Consider the following 24,744-nt stretch of genomic DNA (forward strand, 5'->3'; position numbering starts at 1 on the left):
AGTCATGGCTCACAGTGCAAAACAGCCTCACCCTTGCACATCTGCCTATATAAACAGGGCACACCGTGTGTTCAGTCTTCTTCTTTTCAATGCTCTGTTTAGCATTGTAGGATTCCTTGATTTTAACAATTTATTTTTATGATCTGCTCATACAAGATGGATTGCATGTCCTTTACACAGATCCTCAGAGCCAGGTGGGAGTATGGCATGAAGTGCATTATAAAAAATAAATTAAAAAAAAACTAGAAATTCGCTTAAAAACCTTAGTTAAAATGTGAGTTAGGATTCTTGCTCAAACAAGAAAACTGCTGAAATTTCCCAGTTACCTTTAGCAATGCCCACAACCCATGCCATACCTCGGTCTGCCATCCATACTCAATACACCACTTTGCCATCAGCACAGGAAAAAAACTGACTACTAAGAGAAAAATAAGGCAGTTGGAGTGAACTATGACATTCGTTGTGTGTATGGTAACTGTAAGTGTGCAATTGAACCAGAACCATGACTCCACTTTTAACTGTGTTCCCCCCCTCATGAAGGGATGTGGCATCATTACATACTTGAGGCATAAAAAGCATATTAATATACATATGTAATGAAAAGGCTTAATATACATGATCGGGGGCAGTGTCAGCTTCACTTACTAAGACCAACAGGAAGGGAGGGTTGAGAATAAATCACGCTCAGACTTTTAATTTTCTTTCATAAGAAATTTATTGCAAATATAGAAATCACTTTTCTTCCATCCGGGGATCTTTTATGAACTGATCGTTTTTGTGCCATTCCAATCAAAGTGAGGGGGGTTCTGGCAGAAAAAAGCCCGCGCCCCCAAACTAGGAGAAGACATGTAAAAAAAAATGTGTCTCCCTCATTCAAAGTGCTGAGTCTGTGAGAGTCAAATAGAGAGGGCTGGGAGAGCACAGTCTGTAGGGTTCACCGACCAATAAATCAACACAAGCAGCCAAGCAGGCAGTAGAATCTAGGAAGATCAATGGAGGAGACAGAAAGACTGAAAGGATGGGACAAGAGAGAAATACAGATATAGACAGAGGGGGCAAAGGGAAGCGAAAGGGCGAAGCAGAAGACAAAGGGGGTACAGCGATTGGCAAGGATGAGACCAATAGAAAACAGGACAGAAAGTTTGGGGCAACACAGGGAGTCGTGGATAGAGAGGGCAGATGTAATACGGTTGAGGAAATGGATGAGACAACAGATGAGGTACAGAGATGAATGTGGTGGATGGATTTGTAGAGAAGAGATAGTCAGCTGCGGGTGTGTGAGTGGCCCTGGAAGACCATCGCAGGGTCCGATAGGCTGTGAGTGTCTGCCTGTGTGTAAAGACAAGCTGCACCGAAAAATAGGTAGAAGACCAGGTTTATAGAGCTTAATAAAAACCAAGGTCATCCAGTGAAACTCTAATTGATAAAGGCATTAATTTCTATACAGCTTAGGCAAAAAGTGGGATAGAGGATTCTCCGGTCCTGCCTTAAAAACACTAAGTACGCGATAGTATGTGCCGAGAGGCCGGTCGCATCTGACAGCAGGAATCATAGGGGCACAAATGGTCCTGAAGGAAGATTGGACCAACCCAAGCATCGAGGTCTTTAAATGAAGGCCCTTGTTAGCATCTGGCTACAGACAGCTTTACCTGATGTCAAAGTTCATGTCAACAACACGGGGTCACAGCATTTCACAGATTGTCATATTGTGCCATTGATTTTACATTATGGCTTTGTTGATGTGGCAAAGTAGTTCCTTACTGCATGCAGAGCCAGTGCACGACTGTCAGCAGCAGAAACCAGTTCCCTAATCCTGGCAGAGGCTTTATACTGGAGGTTCACAGCTCCACTAGCTGCACTCGGCCCACTCCCGCTGAAGGTGGTTGTCCTGCTCTCCCAGGTAAGTCTGCTAGAAGTCTTTATTCTGTGAAGGTCAGAAGTAGTGGCTTTGCCAATGCTTATTTAAAAGAAAACCAGGGACGGGTCTGAAAATGGCTTAAGACATTATTGTGTTAGCAACATCCCAAAACAAGTCTAGCCTGTGCTTCAGAGCCAAGTTGCAGATGTCTGCAACTTGGCCACATTCCAATTGTGAGCAAACTGCATCATTCAATACTGTATTAAGCCCACCCTTAGGTTACAAGGGTTTATTTTCTTTAAAACGTACAGAGAGAAGAAGAATTTAGGAAGTCTGCAGTGGTAGGCATACTGTCCCAACAAAACCAGGGACAGTGCCGATTAGAGAGACACTGGCCAACGATGGCATCCACATTGTAGACAGGTTTTTTGCTCTTTCTATGAACCCAACCAAGATCATAACCGGTGTCACTTGAGGTAAGGTTTAACTCCTCCACCTGGCTGAGTCAGCCAATCACAGGCAGAACTGGCTAGCAGTAGGGGGTGTGAATTTCGCATAATTCACTTGTGTGTATTTTAGTGAAATTGCACAAAAAGTCTGTGAAATTATGAGAAGTGCAAAACCATTATTTGGCGCCACATTTTAGTGTAAAATGGAGCCTTGTGCATGATTACGTAAGCATAATGCAAATTTTGCCCAGACCTAGTTGGCAGCAGCACCTCCATTGTCATTTAATCTATGGAAGATAAGAGTGGTGTCAAAAGCAACGCTGAAGGTCTGAAAGAGGGCCGGAAGCAGACTGACTCAAGTGTTGAACCCACTCTTGATAGAGAGGAGCCCCGTTGCTTGTCGCTGGTTAAACTAGTGTAAGGAAGAGGTAAAAACTGGAAGCGAAACAGCCTGAGCTCGCCCAGACAAAAAACTACGGAACTCACTCAAGGGCAGTGTCCAGGATGCCCATGTCGAAGACCCCAAATACAAAAATGAAGTAGTTGACTGTATTGAATTCTGCCATTAGAGCTAATAGGATCATCACTGCAACACCGTCCACATTCAGGACAGCCGATAAAACCGATTCTGTCCCTGTGGAGCCCTGCTGAAGGCCAAGAGCCTTCCACAAATGGATCATATGAACAATAACACCCCTTGGAAGTTACACCAGCATAGGCAGAAGTTAAATTGAGTAGAAGTCAGATGGCATGTTCATATTAAAGCCGGCCTTCGGAAGGTGAGGAGTAAGTATAGCTCATCTAAATGAAAGAGGAACAATGACTGATTTAAAAGATAAGAAACTTGGGAAACTAACATCTCAGGCACTTTTTAAACCAATTTGAAAGGGCACTAAACGAGTGGGGAGCCTGAGTAGAAGTTGAGAAAGGGTCTGCAAGAGATCATTTTCCAAACAAATTTTGTATCAAGCAGCGTACTACACACCATGTCACGATGAAGCGAAGTTTAGTCGAGTCCTAAAAGGCACACATGACCAAAATGTCACTGGAAATGTCCACAGTTTTTGGAGGAAAAGACTACAACTTGTGATTTAATTCATGACAGGCGGAACATTTGTCGTAACGGAAAAAAGATCCAGATTTTCTTTATGAATGCCAAATAATTTGTTAAGGATGATTAGGGCATGCAGGATTTTAATAAAGGAGTCCAGTTTCTGAGTAGAGCAAACATTTCATGCTGATAGAGACAAAATTGGTCAAAGTAAGCCAATTTTCCTCACTGCACATAATTATGTCTCCAATTATGCCTGGAAAGCAGCAAGGCGTTTGTAAATCAAGGGACAGAGTTGTCTTGCCAAGTTCAGCAAAGCTGATAAACTTTGAACACGTTGCAGAGATTGTTGAATTTCTCAACTTCATTTTTGGTAATTTTCTTCTAAATTAAAACAATACATATTTGTGTGTAGATTTTCTCTCAAAACCTTGTTACAATCGAATTTTCATGTTAGGTTTTTTGGGGAGGGCTTAGCCAGCAAACCCATTTTAAGCACACATTTTCTCCAGCTATTTCTTTTTTTAACTTAGAAAAGTTCACAAAGATTTCAACGTTTAAAAAAAATCACAACATTGTAGAGGAAAACATTTTGCAATATTGCATGCTCTGTTCAGCGTGTATTTCTGTGTCCATCTATGTGAGGTAGTGAATCAGCACACTTGACTTAAGACACCAGCGGCCTCATTAACAAGAACATGATGCAGCGCGGTGCTGCAAGCCATTTTGCTGCACCGAGCTGCATCATTTTAAAATTACAGGGATACGTCGTATTAACAATAAGATGCATCCATGTGCTTTGTCCTGCTCAGGCGCCCAATTGGCTGCCATGCACCAGCGTAGGCACCCTTGCCTCATGTTGCAAGGGTGTCTGCGTTGCGGGGATAATTGTTTTTCTGCAGCAAGGGACACGATGGATGTTGCGTGGGACCACCCACAGCAACACTCATGGAACCCCCTCTTCACGCAGAGTAATCCAGAGTAATCCCTGAAAGGTGCCTATATTTACAAGGCCATGAAAAGTAATTCAGGGTGACTTTACATGGCCTTGTAAATATGGGCAGACACACTGTGCCCCTGGTGTGCCAAAAAAAGTGACACACCAGCGTGCAAAGGCCTTATAAATGAATCCCCAGATGTGAGGTGTGAGGAGAGAGATATTCAGTGGAGAGAAGACATAAGGAGAAAGAGAGACATAGGAAAGAGGGCATGAGGGGACAAAGGGGAGAGATAGAAAGATTTAAAGTAAGATGTATAGGAACAAGAGGAAAAATAAAGAGAAACAAACATCAGAAATGGAGAACATTTGGGCAATAAGACAGGATAAAAACAGAAAAGGGAAGGCACAAATGAAAGAAAGAAAATGAAAGAAAGTAGAACATTAATAAAAAAACAAGAAAGAGATAAAGAATGAAACAAAAAATGGAAGAGCAAGAAGCGAGAAAAAACGAAAAGTAAAGGATTACTTGGAATTGTGAAGATAAAGAAGAGGATGGAAATAACAATAAGAAACACTTTTCTTTTAAAATGAACAGATTTTGTAGATGCTTCCCTCAGTCAGTGCCTCTCTCCCCAGTCTCCCCTTTGACCTTCCCATGGGATTCAGGAGACTCTTCGGAAGAACAAGGTTGGACATTCTCACAGAATCACGTCAAGATGGTGGTTTCTACAGTTCTTGTTTTTATCATTTTTCTTTCTTTTTTAATCTTTTTGCTTTAAAAAATACAATAAACTCCATGCAAAATAGAACTCCATGTTCTCTGGCGATCGACCTATTCCCATAAAAAAACAGACAGCTGCGGACCCTTCTTCCTGCAGCCAAGTCTGTGTCCATGCAGCACCTCTTACACGACCCACACCCTCTCATCCCTCACTCCCCAGCATTGACACCTCCATCCCCAGAGAGTCAGAACCAATGGTACGGAGGGGATAGCCACTGAGTCACAAAACTGAGAGAAAAGAGTGAGAATTCGGAGAATGGCAAATTGAGAAGTTAGAACAATACCAAGCACCCCATCCCAAGGGGTAGATTCAACCTTGTAAACACACAGCCAGATCTCTTTGCCTCAGAAACTTTGGGTTACCTCTAAAACAAAGAAGGCACTAACCCTCAGCAGAACTCCATCCAAAGGGCTGCACCTCCAACACAGCAGGAACACACAAAAATGGACCCAAACCCAATTCTCCAAAGACAGCACGTCCCTGAGAATTGCTCCTCACCGGTAGTTGCATCACCAACACAAGGTCTCCCAGAGAGCAAGATTTCTAGTACAATTCACCGCATAACGCCCAATCCCCAGAATAAGGAACTGATTTAGAGGATGGTGGGCAGCTGTTCACCCGTCAGGGTGTCAGAGTATTACCCTGGCTCGATTACTGACCACTAAATGTTAAAATCTCAGCTGGGCCTGTGGAGATCTCTGTGTCTTCAGAGGCACCGCTGCCATGGCACCTCCTCTGACGGCACTGAAAGTTTTCTGATTAACAGCCATGTTTTATTCCGCCTCTGAGCAAATGTTTTCTTTTTTCTTAAAGCACGCTAGAGTATGTTTTTGAAAAACAAAAGACTAATGACCCTGTCAGTGTGGGAGTCATTTTTATTTTTTTTCTGAAAAAAAGTTAATCAGCTCATCTGTTTTAAATAGGGCGGATGGGCTAATGCACCTATCCCAATGTCCCCAACTCCGTTGGACCATCGGTGTAGGATTTCCTTTGGCAGAGTCAGCGGGGGCACCAGGGTAAGAAACACAATAGTCTGTCAGACTCAACATAGAGTGAGCGGATCATCAGTTTGGCAGACAGGCTACTCATCAAATATGTGGTAGAGTCTTATGTCCTCCAAATTCTAAATCTGACCAGAAGTTTCTGTGAAATCCAAGTACAGCTCCCCTCACTTAGCCTGGACTAGTGGCGTAGCAAGGATGCAACAGGCTCTAAAGGACGCAAGGGGAATCGGTCTCATCCCATTGTTTAGTAGTAAAAACCAGCTTTGGTTGGGGAGCAGTGGAATCCTCACGCTCATTGGCCCCATTGCTGTGTCGATAGCCTCTGTAGACTGGAGCCCAACTCCTTACACAGAGGAATCCACCAAGACAACTCTTCACAAAGAGTTGGACCCAGAAAGCAACTCCACTCAAACTCCACACACAAATCAGGGTACACAATAAAACTCCCTATGATAAATATATGTACAGTAAGATCCTAGTACAACTGCACTTTCAACTGAATTTGGAAGTCGGGACTCCTGCACAACTCATAAAAAGCCCATATATCTAACAAACCTTTCTGGAGAGCTGGACTCCGAATAAAACACATGCCATAATGACCCAGTCCATCACAATATCTGTCATTCAGAGTTCAAATCAAGTCACTGCTCCTCTATCCCCAACTAAATCACTGGAATGTCAACAGACACCGCATGGAGGGCTCGACCACTGGCAGAAGTCCAACTGGGCAGTCCAATCAACAAGATAAATCCATATTTAGAGGAAACCCCAATAAATCTCACACAAAGGCTGAGCAACCAGCATATATTTTTAATACAAGTTAGACTATCCAGAGAACTCTAGATGAGAGAATATCTTCATGCAGAGTAACCACCAACAAATGTCTCCACTGTGAACCAGAACTGTGCCTGAAACCATGTTTTACAGATCTATACAAGTAACACAGATCCCCTTGTAGAGAGACAGATCACCAACACATCATCAATGGAGAATTAGGTTGGAAGCATAAAAACTGACTGTGAGTACAACTTCTCTGGAAGAGTCAGCCCTCCAACAAACACATTCTCAGAAAGATGGAACTTTCTTGAGATGATTCTAATCCTCAGCACAAACTCTCTGACCACCATCAACTCTCCATGGAGAGCCGGTCTTAAGACTCTCCCCTGCCGCCTACAGAATGAGTGATACTCAGCGTAACTCCTTCAGGCTCATAGCATATGAGACGTTATAGTGAGGACCAGAAAATTCAACAGATAGTCAGTTTCCGAATTCTGCATTTTCTTTCAGGTTTCTGAGCACTAAACAGCTGGGGTTGAGGTGTTAGCTCCTGCTGCCACACTCTTACGTTCCCCTTCACCACCCACCTCCTTGGGAAAAGATCTTTCTAGCCTGTTTTCTCCTGTTAAATCGTTTTTGTTTCTTTCAGTGTGGATATTTGAAAAGAAGACTCTTTCAAAGGAGCGTCCAAGAGCAAGACGCTTGTTCATCTTCACGCCAAGCACCGATACAATGAACACACTGTACAATCAGGCTGTTATGACTAAGTTGTGCTTTCTCTTGATTTCAAAGCATGGAAGCTTCAAAGCGTCTGAGGCAGGTAGTCATTTCGCAGTTCTACCAGGCTGCATTATGTCCCCAGAGAGAGGAAGGGTGAGGGGAGATGGTCACGGAAGCTTCCAGGTCTCTGAGGATAAAGTTCAATTCAGATCCTGCCTTCTTGGGCCACGTGGGCATCGGTGTTTCCAGGTACCCAAGGCAGAGACTGACCAGACTTGCCTAAGTGCGGATGAGGTGTTTATGAACGGTTATCAGGGAAGAGAAGAAGGAAAAAGGTAAGATGGCTGACCCCCAATACTTAAACTGGGTCTGGGTTACAGGGTTCATTGCACTAGTGAGAACAGAGGAAGGAGGAAAGAAGGGAGAGAAGAAAAGGCTCTGGATTAGCTTCATTAAATTAATGCAGTGGTGGACTCGTGGGTGGGGTCTTAATGTTTCTACATTTGCTGTATTGTGGCTTGGTCATCTGTCTCTCTTCACTGTATCTGTTCCTGGCATGGTCATCAGGGTTCATAGCTGTCCATTTGTTGCTTACCTTAGAGGAAGAAGCCAGGTGCTTCATAATTGTTTGCACATATATGCATTTCTTGAGAGCTAAATGACGAAAGTGGTGGGTGGACCACCAACATAAATATGCAGATAAGGGAGTTTGTGAGTGGGTTTCTTGAGGTGCGGGGAAATTTAGGGAACTCTGCACTTTGGGGGTGGTAGAAGGGGAAGCAGTTAGTAAGGAAAGCAAAAGTGTGAGTCGTGCTGGCTTAAAGAAATTTGAGGTGATAGCCAGTGGGCCACATACCCATTTGAGGTGGTTAATCCACACACTGGGAAAAATACAATTATGGCTCAGGGAGTCATGAAAGGCGGCTCTGAACTTGAGCACTGTGTGGTTGTGTTCTGAGTAGTCAGTCTAAGAAAGGCGGTAAACTTGAATGCACTCTCATTTGGGTGTGGCTTTCCATATTTAGTGTTAGAAGATGGCGGTGGTGTTCTGAACCTCATTAGAAAAGAAAGAAGCAGACACGGAAGGCTCTGGAAGTTATACATGGTCTTCCATATTTGGGGTGGTGTTCTGAATCACAGGTGGATGAGTAGAGGTGGAGTGGAAGGATCCAGAGATGCAATATAACATACTTTGTATGGAGTAAGGGACGACTGTGTCCTGAGCCAGAGGTGGAAGTGAAAACACAGATGTGGAAGGGTCTGGACATTGGACTTAGCCTTCTATAATTCAGATGGTGGTTTTTTGAACCACAGATTGTAAAGAGGAGGTAGGTATGGAAGGCTTTAGTGATTGGGTATAGTCTTCTGTGCTTGAGATGGTGGTCCTCTGAACCACAGTGGGTAGAAAGGGGGTAAAAATGGCTGATTTTGGGCATGAACCATGTACTTCTATGTGTAAGGCGATAATGCACTGAAGTGTCTCTGCGAGGGTGAAGGGGAACATCATGAAAGGTTCTGCAGCTTCCCCATGGTCTTTTATATCTGGAGACGTGATGTCCAAATGAATGAGTGGAAATGAGAAGATATGCACAAAAGGTCCAAATTGTCAAGCATTATTGCCTGTACCTCAGTGTTCTGCTTTTGCTTGGGTCTGGATCTGGGAGGAAAAAGAGTGTTAGACATACTGGGGAAACAAAAGGCTGGAAGTTCTGCACAGTTCCTGCTGTGTTATGCCAGTCATATACCATAACACAATGTTCCTTATTTGCCACAGGGAAATGGTAAACTAGCAGTGACGTTGAAGTAAGTTAAGTTGCAAATGGATCCAAATGTCTTTTGTTTTCTGGGTTATCAGAGGATTTATTCCTCAGCTACAGTATTGGGCAGATTTTATGTCACTTATTACCCAGTGAGGAAATTGAAGGGTGGGCAAGGTGCAGAGCCCTGCTACAGAGAGTGGCTTTGCTCATAGCATGTTGAGAACATATATATTTCAGTTATTTTTCTATGTGCCACAGGTATTTGAGGATTAGCTACCCTGTAGGAAAAAACTTTACCCGCAGCAATTTGTCTACAAAAATAATAACAATGGTCTGAAAACGGCACAAAGCAAGGGTGTTTTAACCATGGCAGCCTCTTCCCAGAGTCACGCTTGCCCATCGGAGCAGGCCCTATGAATTCCATCTTTATAGTCCCCTTCCTGACCCCCAGACACACAGAGACACAGTTCATATCCCCACCTCCACCCTTAAAAAAACACTCACTCCCAAAGCATAGAAATCTCAATTACAAAATATAAAGCATGCTTTATGTTCCCCCTTCCTCCTACACAAAGCCCCCTCTTTTCCTTTTTTTGGAGCATCAACTCCCTTGTTTTAAAATAAAACAGCCCCCTCCATGGCAAGTTGAAACACGATCCAGGTTCTAGGAAGCACAAGATGGCCATGACCCCTTCTAGGCTTTTCCATTTTACCCTTTTCTGATGGGTCTCCAAAAGCAGGAATGAGGTTCCAGTCAACTCCCTTCAATAAACCCAATTGCCTAGAAATAAAAACGGCTCATCACATTTTTCTGTTTCAAGTCTCCAGCAGCAGTGGGTCTGCAAGGCCATGAGATCCCCAACAGAATGGGAAATTTGGGGAGGGCATAGATAATGGTTTCAGGAGAGAGAGAGCATGGACAGGCAGTATATGAGACTTGTCGAGGTTGAAGAAGTGGTGTACTCTGCGGTAAAGGTACAATCTTGAATAGTCCAGGGAAGAGGAATTCTACCTAGTCCATAAGTGGTGGTTGGCTTTGCCCTTCCTAAAAGCTATGTGTTGTCCATAACTTGCTCTCCTGCATGGCTATGTCTTTCTTCACCCCATTTTTATTTTATCAGACATGAATTCTAGAAAACAAAACAGAAAGTCCTTGGGACCTTCTAGCACAGTGATATCATCAGCATTGGAAATTCCAAAGGTTTAGAGTCAATGTACGGGGATTGCTCTGTAGAATGACTCCACAGAGGTCAAAAGCCATATAGACATCCATCCCAGGTCTATAGAAACAATGGCCTGGCAGCAGTCCTAGCAAAGTCTGTGGGGACTAACTCTATCTATGGCAGGGACAATCTACACAGGAAATTCACAAAGATCAAGCATATCCAGGCGGAGGACCTTAAGAGCTCATGCAGAGAACCGTCTCGGCATACAGACTCTCTAGTGTAATCTAGAGTTAACGTCCTAATGGGAGTCCTTGATCCTCACAAGTAAGCCTACAATGAATCTACAGATTGTCAGATGTACTCTCCTTGGAGGGATTCCCTGTGGGCACCCTCACTAGACCATGTTTCTATGGCACAATGGTGCAATGTGATCTTGTACATTTTGGTCAGTCTTTACTTTAAGCATGAAGAATGTAATAAAGGTTCCTCTTGGCTGCCATGGTCTATGGAGGTCACTGGATTCCTGTCGAGTAGGGCTAGGAGGGTCTCCGAACGGAGCCTAACCAGCAACTAGAACACAATGGGATATCTCCTCTGATCCACTTCCATGAGGAAATGTCTAAGGCATTCTACAGGAAATAGTCTGTAGTGTTATTCTAGAGGGAGGGTTTCTAGGAATGCTGGTGGGGTTGGGAAGCACTCTTTAACTGGCCTTTGTGGGGTGTGGTGGGCTGAGGCAGGGATTTTTCAGGCTTCCACGACATTGAGGGATAGATGATCCACCTCTATCTCTAGTCACAATTTGGACATCAACCACACCTTGTTGTTATCCCCGTTCTCAGTCATGAGGCCCCTTCCTTTTACACCTGGGGAGACATATGTTTATCTGCCAAGGCCTCTAATGTCTTTGGGACTGTCAGGGAGATAGTCCGAGAGGGGGCGCAAGGAGAAGTTTAAATCAAAGGTGTTGTTGGTTAGGTCACATACAGAGTCAGAGGTAGAGCTGAATGAATACTGAGGAATGGACAAGTGAAGGAGGTAACACAGCAAGTCAGTGGAAGAGCTGTGCTAGTGGTGAGGCATTGGGTGCGAGAGGATTTGCAGGTGAACTCACATGGGCCAGTGACAGAGCTGGGGTTAATTATGGCACAGAAATTGTGAAGGGACCAAACATAGAGTGAATGGCAGAACTTGAGTTAGACTGAAGCATAGGGACATGTACAGGCTTGACCTGAGGTGGCACACAATGACATTGGCCAAGTCAATAACACTCCTTTCCCTACTGAAGGTCAGTTATTTTCTCTTGCCAACTTACTTCTGCCCTTGCCTTTGCCAACACTCTTACCCCTGAACAATCCCAACTACAGCCAGACCTCCTTTGCACTTGTCAGCCTTAGCAGGTTACCTTAAGCATCATACTAAATCCCTAACCAACTCAGAAACAAACATCAAAAAATCGCCAAACCTCACACCATTTGCAAGATAAGGAACCCCGTAGTCACGTTATCAGTGACTAAATCCCAACACTTGACTCAGTCTCTGCAGCTCACCTGGAAAGGAGCCATTAAGAAACTCAGTGGCAGTGGGTGTCCTACTGCTTTCCCACCCCCTTTAACCAAATCCATGGATGTCATTTTTGTAAACATTAGAAACGCCTCAGTCTCTGCCTCCAGAGTCACAGCTTCTGTTGGGCGGAGACACCCTTCCAGTAATCCAGAATGTCGTGCAGGTCCTCATCCTTAGCGAACTGGACTTTCTTCCGCAGGGCATGGCCAGCAGCCATGTACACCTCCTCCCGGTGGTGCTTCTTGTAGGGCCTGAAGCGCTCCCAAATCTTGTGGGTGCTCTCCGATGAGTACTCTGGACTGGATGAGTACCCAGAGAAGTGATGGCGGGGGGAAAGCTGGGAGTAGGCAGAGTCTCGCTTTGAGCGGGAGAGGGGCTTGAGGAAGGAAACTCGCTGGCTCAATGTATCCGCATTCTCCTCATAGTAGAGTGCCGGGAAGGAATGACGGTGTTCACTGCAATGGTAGGAGGGCTTGACTTCAAGGTGGTGGACACCTCCCGGTGAGACTAAAGGCCGGCGGTCCAGAGGACTGTTGATGGGACTCCCCTTCTCAATGTACTTGGAGTCTGACTTCAGAGAAGGCTCAGGCACATCCAGGCTGAATACCCGTGCACTCTTAATGGAGCCACTGGAGGAGATGCTGCAACGCTTCTTGGCTGCCACAGTGGCAGCATCGGCACTCAGCTGGCGCTGAAGTGGGCGCAGACCAGCTGGCGACAGGAAGCTGGATCGCTCCAGCTGGCCAGAGGCACTGACTGGGATCGACTGGCAGTCGTAGGCCAGATCAGAGTCAGCCCCCAGGAAAGAAGCAGTGTCCAGCTTTAGGGCATCAATACAGTTGTTGATGATCTGGTTCACCTTGTCGACCTCCTTGGTAATGGTAGAGATCTCAGCCGCTGACCCCTGCCCATTGTCCAGTTCATGGAAGTCATCATCTGATCGCTGCTGGCACCTGCTCAAGGCGTCCCCTGTGCGCACCTCCATGTAATTCCCCTTGGCTGCCTTTGGGGTCTCGCTGGGGGGCATTTTTTCACCCCCCATCTGTTGGATAGATGACATGCGTGAGATGGGAATGGGGTGCTCCCCCATCTTCTGGGAAGCATGAACCATGGAGCTGGTGTCCACGTCTGAGCCATACCTCATCTCCAAAATGGTCTTTTTAACGCTGATGGACTTCTGTTTCTCCTCCTGTTTCCTCCTTTTCCTCAAGCAGTAGTAAACTATTCCCAGAATGATGACCATGCCAAACAGACAGCCCAAAATGGTCATGATGTAGTGGGTGGTTGTAGAGGTGGTGGCAGGTGGCTCGTCCGTTCTGGGTCCCCTTGTGGTGAAGGAGAGGCAGGTATGGTTGTAGCGCTTAGAGTTGCGGATGGAGGCCACACAGAAGGAGTAGTTGGTGTGTGCCCTCAGCTTATCCAGCCTAATGTACTCCTTCTTGTTCTTCAAAGTCATGACGTCCGAAACATAGCTGTTGTTGTACTGGACGAGCACATACATCTTGCTGTAAGGTGAAGGGATGTTCACAAATAAAGTGGCAGAATTTACGGAGACATGGTCTAACTGGATGGCTGGGACAAATGAATCATTATTGGTGGAGGCAGGAGTGGGGTCCATAGACAGGAAGTCACCAGGGCTGAATCCAGAGCCCTCGTCACGTTCCCTTTGTGCATTTGTCAGAGGAGTGGGACGCAGTCGAGGTGCAAAGTCCAGAATGCCATTCAGCTGGCACAGATTCTGCAGGATTGTGATAGCATTGCGGTTGTGATGGGGCCGCGGGCTCAGCAGTGGGTAGCCACCAAACTCTCTCGGGCTCTCACACTGCAGACGATCGTAGTTGCGTGTTACATTATTGAAGACCACCAGCCAGGTGAGGAAGCCATAGATCTCACAGTTGCAGTGGAAGGGATTTCCTGCCAACTCACACACCATTAGCCCTGGCAAACAAGCAAAGGTCATACTGTCCAGTCTGGCGAGTCTGTTAGAGGACAGGTCAATGCTGATCAAGTTGGTGCACTCAACAAAGGCATTGGGGGTCACCACCTCAATGAGATTGTGCTGGACGAAGAGGAACTGCAAGCGGGATAGGCCACGCAGCACACCCTCGGTTAGGTTGCTCAGCTTGTTGTACCCCAGCTGCAACACCTGGAGGTTGATCTGACCCATGAAGGCCCCCTCTTCGATGTATGAAATTTCATTCTTTGTCAAGTTGAGGTCTGTCAAGTTGCTGAAACGGGCCAAAGAGGCATACATGACCACTTTGAGCTTGTTCTCATTGAGCCGAAGGTCGTGCACAGTGCTGTTGATGTGCTGCGGAATGGTCTCATAAGGGGGCTGGTTCTGGCTACATATAGCTAACCAGACGTAGCCCTTGTCTCCTTCAATCAGCCAGCAGTCCCCCTGGGCCCCAATAGGCAAGAGGAAGCAAAGACAACACGCTGCCACACAGACTCCCAGGCGCAGCATCATGGCGGTCCTCCCCTCCAGCCACCCCAGTCCAACCACCAGAATAAATACTGGCGGGGATGGGGTGGGCTCACACCTCCCCCCACTAAGGAAGAACAGAACTCAGACGTAGCAACAGTAGCAACTTGAGCATACAATCCTTACCACCTCCATCACTGTGGTCAATAAACCGGCCAGGGCAAGTCAATGTTGGTGCTGAAAGTCAATTTTTTCCCAAAATTTCCAAATGTGGCTAAGCGTCAGCTGCAGAAAACAAAAATAAAACACTGTATCCCCAAAAATTGTCTTGGAAGCACATTGATGGATTCTCACCGAAAACTATGAGTTTGTTTTTTTGTTGAACCACACCTGTGAGTTTCCGCTGTTATCGAAACACTCCTGGTATTTTCTGCTGTGGGTGAACAAACCTGTGAGTTTAAGCTCTTGTCGAAGTCCTGATGTGAGATTTTGCTGTTGTCGGTGGGCACCTGTCAGATTATGCCGCTATCAAACCTCACGTGAATGTCTGCTGTCATTTTAATTGCATCTTTGAGTTTCTGCTGTCGTTGAACCGCTCCGGTGAGTTGTTGCCACTTTCAAAGCATGGGTGTGAGCTGCTGCCGTTGTGGGAGCGTGCCCGTAAGTCTCTGTAATATCCAGAGCACACGTCTGAGTTTTTAGAGTCATCTGAACCAAACCTTGGAGTTTCTGCCAATATCGAAGTTCACCTTCAAGTTTATTCTGCCGCTGAAGCGCTGATGTAAGCTTCCGTTGTAGTTGAAGAGTACCTGTCTTTTAATGCTGCTGTCGAAGCACATCTGTGCCTTTCTGCTCGTTTTGAAGTGCAGCTTTGAGTTTCCGTAGTCGTTTAAGCACACCAATTAATGTTTGCCGTTGACGACGAAGCACAGCTGCGATAGACTGCCGCTGCTGAAGTCCGCATTTATGTTTATGTTGTCGCCGCACTGTACCCCTTAGCTTATGCTGTTCTTATTCTAAATTTGTGCTTCCAGTTGGACAAGCTTCTCCTCTTGGGCTTCTCTTTTTGTCTCCAAGCCTCTGCAGCTGTCGGCGTGATCTGTGGAGGGAAAGAGAAGAAGAGGAAGACGTCAGTACTCAGAATGGAGAAGAAAAGGCGCGCGAGAGATAAAGAGGGCCGTTCAGGGCCTACGGTGGCCGGGCGCGGGGCCGTCTCATGCGCCGACGGGACCAAAAGTGCGGGAGGGGGCGCTGCTGACTTCCGGTGGGGGCCCAGGGGAATGAGATGGCCGTTTGTTCCGCGCAGGGGGATGAATGCATCGGGAAGACTATGCTGCGATTGTGTGGAGACAGACACTGCGATGTGAGCGCAAGCGTCTCCCTCATAACACCCCTCTATCGCTCACGCTGTCTCCAACCCTCCTCCCAGCCCCAAGCTCGGCACACAAGAGACGGAGATAAACGCAGACACTCTCATGAGCTCAGTCCTCGCAGCAGAGAGAGGTCGGCACTCAGACGTGCGCGCTCTCCAAAATCACGAGGGTATGTGCACCCCCAGTGGCGTAAAGCAAAATGACTGAAATCCCTGGCAGCTGATTTGAGTTCACGGAGGGCTGCAACCTCACAGACATGCACAGGTCTTGGAGCAAGAGCAGGGGGACTCTTCTCAGTGGCCAACTCACACCACGTCATCAGGGACACCCTGTCCTTTGCTTTTAACCTACAAATCATTTTTATCTAATTAGATCAGTGAAAGCAAACCAAGGATACAAGGCTTAAAATGCATTAGGCTGTAAAATTAAAGTGTAAGATGGAAAACAGTGATCATGATGTCGTGAACCAAGGTGCCTACCGCCAGTTCTTCGCCCGGGGGGTGCATCCCCTTAGTAACCAAGCACAGAGTAGAAGGAATGGAAGACCCTCTCGCTTCAACATCACCAACCAAATAAGTCTCTATCGCTCACTCTCATTTACTCCCTCACCAATCCCTCATATCATCAGCGATAAATCAGGGAGCTCTTTCCACTTTGCAGACAAAAATCTACTCCACACCCTGATAGAGCTCGGCAGCTCATCGGTTCTCCAGGCTTGAAATCAGACTTTGGATTGCGCTGCACCATGTCATCCACTCCCAAAGGCCGAACCCTTGCAAGAGCGCGATCCTTCACCCTCATATTTCTACAGACACCTCCCACACCCATATTTCCAGAACCCTGCATGAAAAATTGACTTTGACTTAAACTTTAAATGTTTCACTCCTTTATTTCATGATCCTGTCCTTCCCTTCCACCTACCTCCTGAGTTTATAGACTTCTATAAATCCTTTCTGTGTGCCTTAATCTAACTTTCTTTTAAATCATATCCCAGCAACCTAACAATATATCTTCAGTTCATCAACATTTTTTCTTCTTTCAAAACCCCAATTAATGATCACCCCTAGCTCATTAAAGTACCACAAACATACTGAAGTAAATGCATTGAGTGGTTTAATTGAGAGCACAAGACTAATCCCAATAACCAAAAATAACCAGTAACCCTTGGGCTTACCACTATGAGTTTTGAGGTAGCACGCTAATCTCCGTAAAGTTCTTCAACACCTCATCAGAGGTAGCAAACACTACATAAATGCAATTACAGCTTTCTAATTACGTTGTCAAGCGCTCTACTAATCCAGGCCTAGCTATGTGCAATTTAAATAACCCAAATACAAAAATGTTGAAAGTTATAAATTACTTGCCACCTGAAAGAAACTGTAAGCACTTTTTTTAATGGCCCACACCCTCTTCAACTGACTGTTCTTAGAGTGGGTCAAGTTTGTTGCATTGGGCTATATAAGACTATTTCCTTTACTCACTCACACACTAACGAGGTAAACTGTGACTTGCTCAGAGCTCTCAAGGTGCCAAATTTCAGGTAAGAGCTGTCCAGTCAGTCTTGGCTTTTAACACCAATTGCTTTGCATTCTGGCATTTGTAATCCTAGGTTTGTACTGGTAAAATAAAGTGACCAGTAACGGTCTTTGCTTCTGCAAATATTGTGAATGTTGAGGAAAACTGTGCAAATTTTGTTTAGGAGAAAAAGCAATTGTTTTGTGGTAGAAAACCCCCCCAGCAAATTTACTTTTTTGGCAGGTTTTTTTCAGCCAAAAGTGAAAACATATTAGAAAAGTTATTCATTATTTTGCTGAAAAAAAGCACAAAATAGACATTTTGCTTAAGACTTTTGTAGGAAAAAAATAGCATTTAAGCAGATCTGTAATGAAATAAAATTATTCATAAAATTGCAATATCACGAAATAGCTAAATTAAGAACTCACATCCTTAGCTGCAAAAATGCAAAGTCTTATGTGCGTAAATACCTGCGCACAATGAGTATGGTACCCATGATATGGGATAACTTGCTGTTTTTGCTTGCCAAACCACATCTACCCTTGCTGAATGTGGTTATGCAAATGAATTCATGCAGCTCTTAGAATTGTACTGTGGACACCGACCCCACTAGCTCCTGACTGTAGCCACAACTCTCACTTTTCTCACAATTCATTAGAGTTATGTCAAGCAGTCCTGTTTTTTCAGCCAACACAAAAGTCATGCTTAGACTAGTAGTATAATTTTTCCCATCATATAGTAGGTCTTTGATGTCCCAGGATGCTAATGCAGCTGACTGAAAGAAATCAGGACTCTGTGAATGTCACTATCATAATATGGGGCCAGTTCTTTAATCAGGTTATTGTAGGTGTGGCAGCTGCACACGGAGAACATATACTAAGCTGTCCAACATCATTATGAAAATATATCAATGTTTTTTTTCTGTTCTATTATTGAGACCTTTCACCATCAATTATAAGTACTTAATACATTTTTCAGCTTAAGATCATCTTGAGTCAAGTGTTCCTTTACATTTTTAATGAACACATAATACTTTTGTTAATGTATCTTACCCTCTAAATTTCGAATTTTAAAAGTTGTTCTTTCTATACAATTAATTCAAATATTTATGTTGAAAACACAACCACATTATCAGACATATTCTTATAATATTCCTCTGCTTCATTCTAACTATTTATTTAACCTCTTTGTAGGTGTAGGCTGGGAATATCAAATCCAAACTATCGATGGGCTAGAATATCATTAGAACAATATCAAGGAACAAAATATCGAAAGGTACGTTTCTATTATAATCCTCTTTATATACAGTCATCACTACAGAATTGATGAAACATAAAAACAGACTTTATATAAAATAGTTCCTGCCTGATACCGTACTTGTCTCAGCCACCATGTCTATTGTTCTTTGGAAGTTCTATTTCAACACACCACATATAATGGTATCCGTCTATTCATTTGATATCTCATAAAGGCAATCATATAAGGGAGGACTGTAATGTGGTGTATCCAGGCAGATCTCTGATCCCTCTCACTCTCTATTGATACCTGTTGCCTTTCACGGATTCTAAGATCACAGAGTGGACCATCTTGTGCCACAGCCAAAATAGTTAATTGGATCGAGAACATAAAAGATAAACTACCAACACAATAAAGGGACCTAAAGAGCTAATCAGATATATCAGTATGGTATAGATTATACAAATGTGTATTTATCACTTGCACGCCCTCGCCCACCACACAGATTGTTGCATCCCATAGCACAATAATCACACCTCAGTGATTATCGCGCATGACATGGAACTGCTTCCCACTTCCCATTTAGGCCCAAAGCAAGCAACACACTTCCAACAGCACACCTACATGGTGTAGCATGCTACCTGCATGGATAAGCTCTTCAGTGTGTCACATAGGTGTAATAAGCACTATACAAATACTATAATACAATACAATACAATACATATGGGTGTCTGTCAAAACACAGTACAGTAAAATACAATACATATGGGTGTCTGTCAAAACTTAAAAAGCATATGTGCTATCATTAAGCCTGGGCAGAGTTTGCGGTGTTCCGCTATGCAGAAAACCGAGTGCGTTAGATAAATGCCGTTTGCAGTGGTTTTCAGTGCCAGGTGCTTGTTCGCACTATGCAATCATCACGAACGGCACAATGCACAGTGCAAGCAGGCGCTGCTTCCTGTCTGCCGCTCAAGTAGATTTTTACTCGAGCGGCGGCTTTCTCAACGCGAACGGACGGTTTCCCAACTCGAGCGTTCGTGAGCATACGCGACCACTCGCAATGAGAAGTCTGACCGCCCGTGTTCAGAAATCTCACCGGTAGGTTGATTTTCCACGTTTGTCAACTTGATGTTGACGATTGTTAACGAGGAAAAATCTCGCCGGGAGGTGGATTTTCCTCACTTGCGCTCACCAACTTTACATTGACAAAAGCGAGCCAGCAAAAACTCCGCTCCGCTATGTGAAGCGGAGTTTTTTGGAACTCCGCGAGCTCCGCATATGGCGGAGTGTGAAAAACTCCGCTAGCGTAGCGGTGTTCGTCCCCCAGACTTAGCTATCATGCGACAATAGAACTTTAAGAAGCACAGGCTCCTTTCTACTGAAGCCCTACAAATAAAAATAAAAGAAAGAAAACCTACAAGTGCTCCTTCTCCGAAATTGCCTCCATAATTTGGAACTCACTTCCTCCCGAGACCAGATCCAACCCCTCAACTGCCCTATTCAAACAAAGAGTAAAACAACTACAAATGATCAGATTCCTTCCCCAATGAAGATGCAACCTTTCACAGATTCACCTCAAAACTATCGGACCGCATTACATACCCCTCTTTATTTTCTATGATGACACTCTACATATTTTTTAATGACCATTCTGAATCAAGACTTTACGTACGTTAACCTACGTCTGTCCTTGTACTCACTTTGGCTGTTCTCCCGCATTTGTATACTCCTACTTATTTGCTTTGCCTGATGTACAGCTCTCTTATTCCCGAAAGGGTCATTTGTAAATGCTTATCTGTTTGCCCTTTATGTTGTACAGCACTCTGATACCCGAAAAGGTCATGTTTGTGCTAAATAAAACTCAATAAATAAAATAAAATACATTAAAATGTAAAAGATAAAAACTCTTCTGTTGAAACACATGTATAAATGAGAAACTAAACTCTCCAAAAATTGAACTGAAAAATCACACTTTCCTCACATTTATCCATGTATCAATTTAGCAACTCTTATGTTCCTTGCTATACCATTCAGAAAGCACCTACCAAACAGCTTGTTGGGATGTGATTAATTTTCTGTGCAAGCTATATCTGTATGGCCAATGCAAACACCACTAGGAAAGCAATTAACTCTGTGTTCATTGATATTCACATCTAGGCAACCTCACATATGCTGTATTAGGATCTGACAATTCTTCACATTCTAGATAAGTCACATCTGAGTGGATCTTAGGTGCACATTTCCTATGAACAGAGCGAATGGTTGGACTATGATTTTGCTTCTCTGATAAACTGAAAAGTTCTATATATTTATGGTAAATTGCATGAGTGTTTGTCAGTGTTGCCTGTATCAAGAACTGGGTAAATCTTCATATTCTAGACGAAGCGTATCGGGTGGGGGGCCTTCATTAACTTTTCTCAGGAGCGGAGTAATTCCTTATGCCCTTGAATAATTTCATTTGGGAGGCCATGGTTTTACTTTCCCATCCAAATAAGAGAGCCCTGTTCTGGATCACATCCTGTGTCACAAAAATACCTCCAGCACATATGATGATTGTTGTGTGTGCTGAGGCAGGGGTAAAAAAAGTACAGATTGTTATAATGAACTCAAGCAGTGGTGAACGCACTCCAGCACCACACGGAGGATCTATCTCCCACTCACCCAACAACCACTCACAGCTGATGATAAGACCATCATATCAACAGGATTCTGTTTAAGAGAAAACCTATGATGAAGTTTCTAGCAAATAAGGGGCTAGGCTTTGAGAAGCTCTATGAGATTTAGTTTATAAAGGTCTGCCGACTTGCCAGGTCTTATTAGAATGCAGATGACCCACAGATTAGAACCTTTAGCCAATACCCCTCCAAACACATTAAAGTACATGGACAGAAATGTAGAATTATTAAAGCCAGTGGCAGATCCTGGGTCCAAAGTAAATTGTGTCTAATTAATCCTATTTGATAAACATCTCTTAAATCACTCATCAGTCTCCAAAGCATGTAACATGGTTTAATAAGCCTAATTAGTTCACAGCTGTGGACAAAGCAAACATATTTGGCAGTTCTTTGTTAGTATCATATTAGACCTAGGGATCAATTCTCCAAGGGTACATACATCCTGCTCTTCACAAAAGCAGCCCTTACAGAATAATGGGGTTAGCCAAGCTAAGTCAACAGGACCTGGGTGTCAATCGGTACAAACAACAGGATAGTCCTAGTGACTAAAAATACGATATTGAATTACGTATAAATGATCCTATTACTAAATCTTAGCGGAAGAGAGTAAAGAGACACAACATTTGGTTTGCTTTGAGAAATGAAATATATTTTACAATAGAATTTTTCAAAGAACATAGATACATACATTGTAGTATGGTTTCTCAATAGACTTGAAAAAATGTGCAAAGTGATAGAACTCATGTGCAAAGTGCTTTTAGAAAAAAAGACTGAAGGAGGAATCATAAAGTTTCTAAAAAAGTATTATTTTTCTTTCAGGATTGAAAAATGGCTCAAGTATTTCGCAAAGAGCCAATAAGAATCTGTTAACATGGTCAATTTTGGTCAAGGAGGGCCGGATCCATACCATATTTTCAGGATAACCACTGTGTAAATAAGTTCCATTCACCTTTTTTGTATGTTAGTATCTAGGTGGATATCCTAAATATATGGCATTTATCTGGCTCTCATGGATCGAGGTTGTACCCTCCTGCCTTAGACTGTTTTCCAGTAAATCAGTCAGACACACTTGGTTTTGCTGAGAAATCTGCAAACTTGTGTGGGTCATTTTTACCTTTCTTCTTGTTGAGAGTCTAGGGAAAAGGAAGATTCTGAATTGTGCATTAGGGATTTGACCCCCCTTACCATGAGATGGGACGTTCCAAGCCTAGACAAGAATAGTTATATTGGGTTATACCAATGGAGGATGCCCTTAGAACTGCCTAACTGCTTAAACCTTGATGCAGAGGGTGACAGGAACTTCTTATTGAGCCAGTAGAAATATTACAGGACACTATCCATTACTTGCCTGTGCTCCTTTTACAATTCTGAGTTTTAAAATCACAGCCGTCTTGTTTTTTTCTTGCAGGAAACATGTTACAGATATGTCAGCTTTCCCTAGGTTTGGCAACTTGGTTGACTGAAAATACTCTTAAGACTTCAAAAGTTAGAGAGATTAGCCCTCCCCCCTTAGCGACCTCTGCACTTTACTTGTGGTACCTGCACCTACTATGCTCAATCAGTACTTAATTTTTTAAAGCGTAGGTGTAGAGGTCCAACATTTTTCTCAGAAGCTGGCAGCTAGCACTGCTGAATGTCAGGGCTACAGAATACCAAATCTGTCTACTCTTGATTCCACCTCTTTCCTCTTCCCCCACCACCATACACTTCCTGCACCTTCATCACATCATGCAAGTTATTTTTCACCCATGCTTTCTCTCTTTGTCTATATAGTCACCTTCTTCAATTTCTCTTTTCTGCCTCTTTCTCCCTCTAGTTCTGAGCCCAAACCTGATGGTGATAAATTTCAGGCACTCCAATGCCGGTGAGAACTCCCTTGTAACCACCAGCACAAACTTGGCCTCCTGCAAAATACTTTCTCTGATGATGCATTTTTGTCCATGGCATAGTTGAAGTTGAGGGGCTTGAGGGGTGTCTCCTTACCTGTGGATGTAGTTGTGTTCAGTGCAAGAGTCACGTCCGAGTTCTGGTTCCCTACATACCTTGTTTCGAAATCTACACGTTGGATTAGGCCCTCGAAAGCCAGTCAAGGAACTCTGATCTGGACCCTTCCATCTGGACAAGATGGAATGTTAATGGGTTAGGCAGCTGACAGTCAGGGTCCACCTAGGCACCCCTCTTCATGGGAAGTGACCTCCCCTTTCAGAACATTACTCTTGTGGACAAAAATTTGAAAATGAGTTTTTGGCCACCATTTGTCAACCAATAGTGCCCTTTTTCTTTTGTCTTAGACTCGATGGCAACATCATCACCCTGCCAGGAGAGTACACGGAGAAGTGGTGCTCTAGCCAGAGTTCCCACTCTTCACATCAGGCCCCTTGACCCAAGCAAACATGGCTGCTACAGCAAAGTAAAAAAAAAACTTAAAATAAACAAAGACAAATACATCCACACAAGCAAAAGCATCTGAAGGGACAGTTCTTCATTATTAATTCCCTCTCTTCATTCTGGGTGAGATCCGATCCAAAACAAGAAATATATTCTGGGGCTCTACCTACTTTTATCTTTCTCATAACTGTCCCCTCATTAGAAAGAACCTACCTTATTTCGTGTTTTACCTTCGACTCCCTTCCAATTTCTGCATACATAGATGTCAAATTTAATACAAGGAGGATGCTAAGATAGCGATATGGACAAGCAGGTTCTGGGTGGGTCTGTCAGAGGATGCCAGTGTAGCTTAGACCCCGATGTCCAGAGTTAGCTAGCAGTATGTCAATGCTGTGGTCTCCTGCTCACCTCCTTGTCTTTTCTTCAAGTCTCATAGATATTTTGACAACATATATTGTTGATATGTTGGTTTGTTTACCCTTGGGATTCCTTCGTCGTTGAAATCTGCTCTGGGTTTGATATTTGTGTTTCCTCTTTGACCTGCTTTCTACACTTCAAGAAAAACAATTCTCCCCTGAGTGCAGTTTTCCTGTTTGTTTCTTTGCAGGACTATAACTAATTGGCATGCTAAAAAAGTCAAGTCTGTTGGTCATGAGGCTCTTTAAGATTCAGTGTGGATTTGTGTACAGTTTTGACCATCTTCTGCTTAGTCCTCTTCCCTGGCCCTTCAGTGGTCTCGATTTACAATCTATCAGTTTTTCTCTATTTTATGCTCGTGTTACCACAGGACACACCTGGGTCTCGAGAGAAAGATAGTTTCTTGGTAGGGCGACTTGGACTGTAAAAAAGTAAAATAGCAGCTATAGTGATCTGGGGAGTGATGGATCTCCTGGGAGACATTGTTCATGTCTCAGCAAATGCTACCACTTCCAGAGTCATGAGGCCTCTTGTGCACCATGTTCATGGATATGCCGTTATCTGCACATCTTAAGCAGATGTAGGCGACTGGATAAAACATATTATGACAGTATCCTTTCTGATTTCACCTGAACTGCAGTA

At 44.0% G+C, this 24,744-nt stretch overlaps 1 protein-coding gene across 2 annotated transcripts in view; it reads right to left on the reverse strand.

Annotated features, from left to right (window-relative positions):
* Positions 1 to 724: 724 nt before the first annotated feature.
* The window catches only part of ELFN2 (extracellular leucine rich repeat and fibronectin type III domain containing 2), a 277,996-nt gene continuing 253,976 nt past the window's right edge, over positions 725 to 24,744 (reverse strand). For both annotated transcript variants that reach the window (XM_085601360.1, XM_085601361.1), the window contains exon 2: positions 725 to 15,597. In XM_085601360.1, coding sequence (XP_085457486.1) covers positions 12,183 to 14,543 — 2,361 coding nt within the window. In that variant the 5' untranslated portion in view covers positions 14,544 to 15,597 and the 3' untranslated portion in view covers positions 725 to 12,182. The remainder of the gene's footprint in view (positions 15,598 to 24,744) is intronic.

The sequence above is a fragment of the Triturus cristatus genome, chromosome 4_2 (genome assembly GCF_964204655.1).
Source record: "Triturus cristatus chromosome 4_2, aTriCri1.1, whole genome shotgun sequence".
Taxonomy (NCBI): domain Eukaryota; kingdom Metazoa; phylum Chordata; class Amphibia; order Caudata; family Salamandridae; genus Triturus; species Triturus cristatus.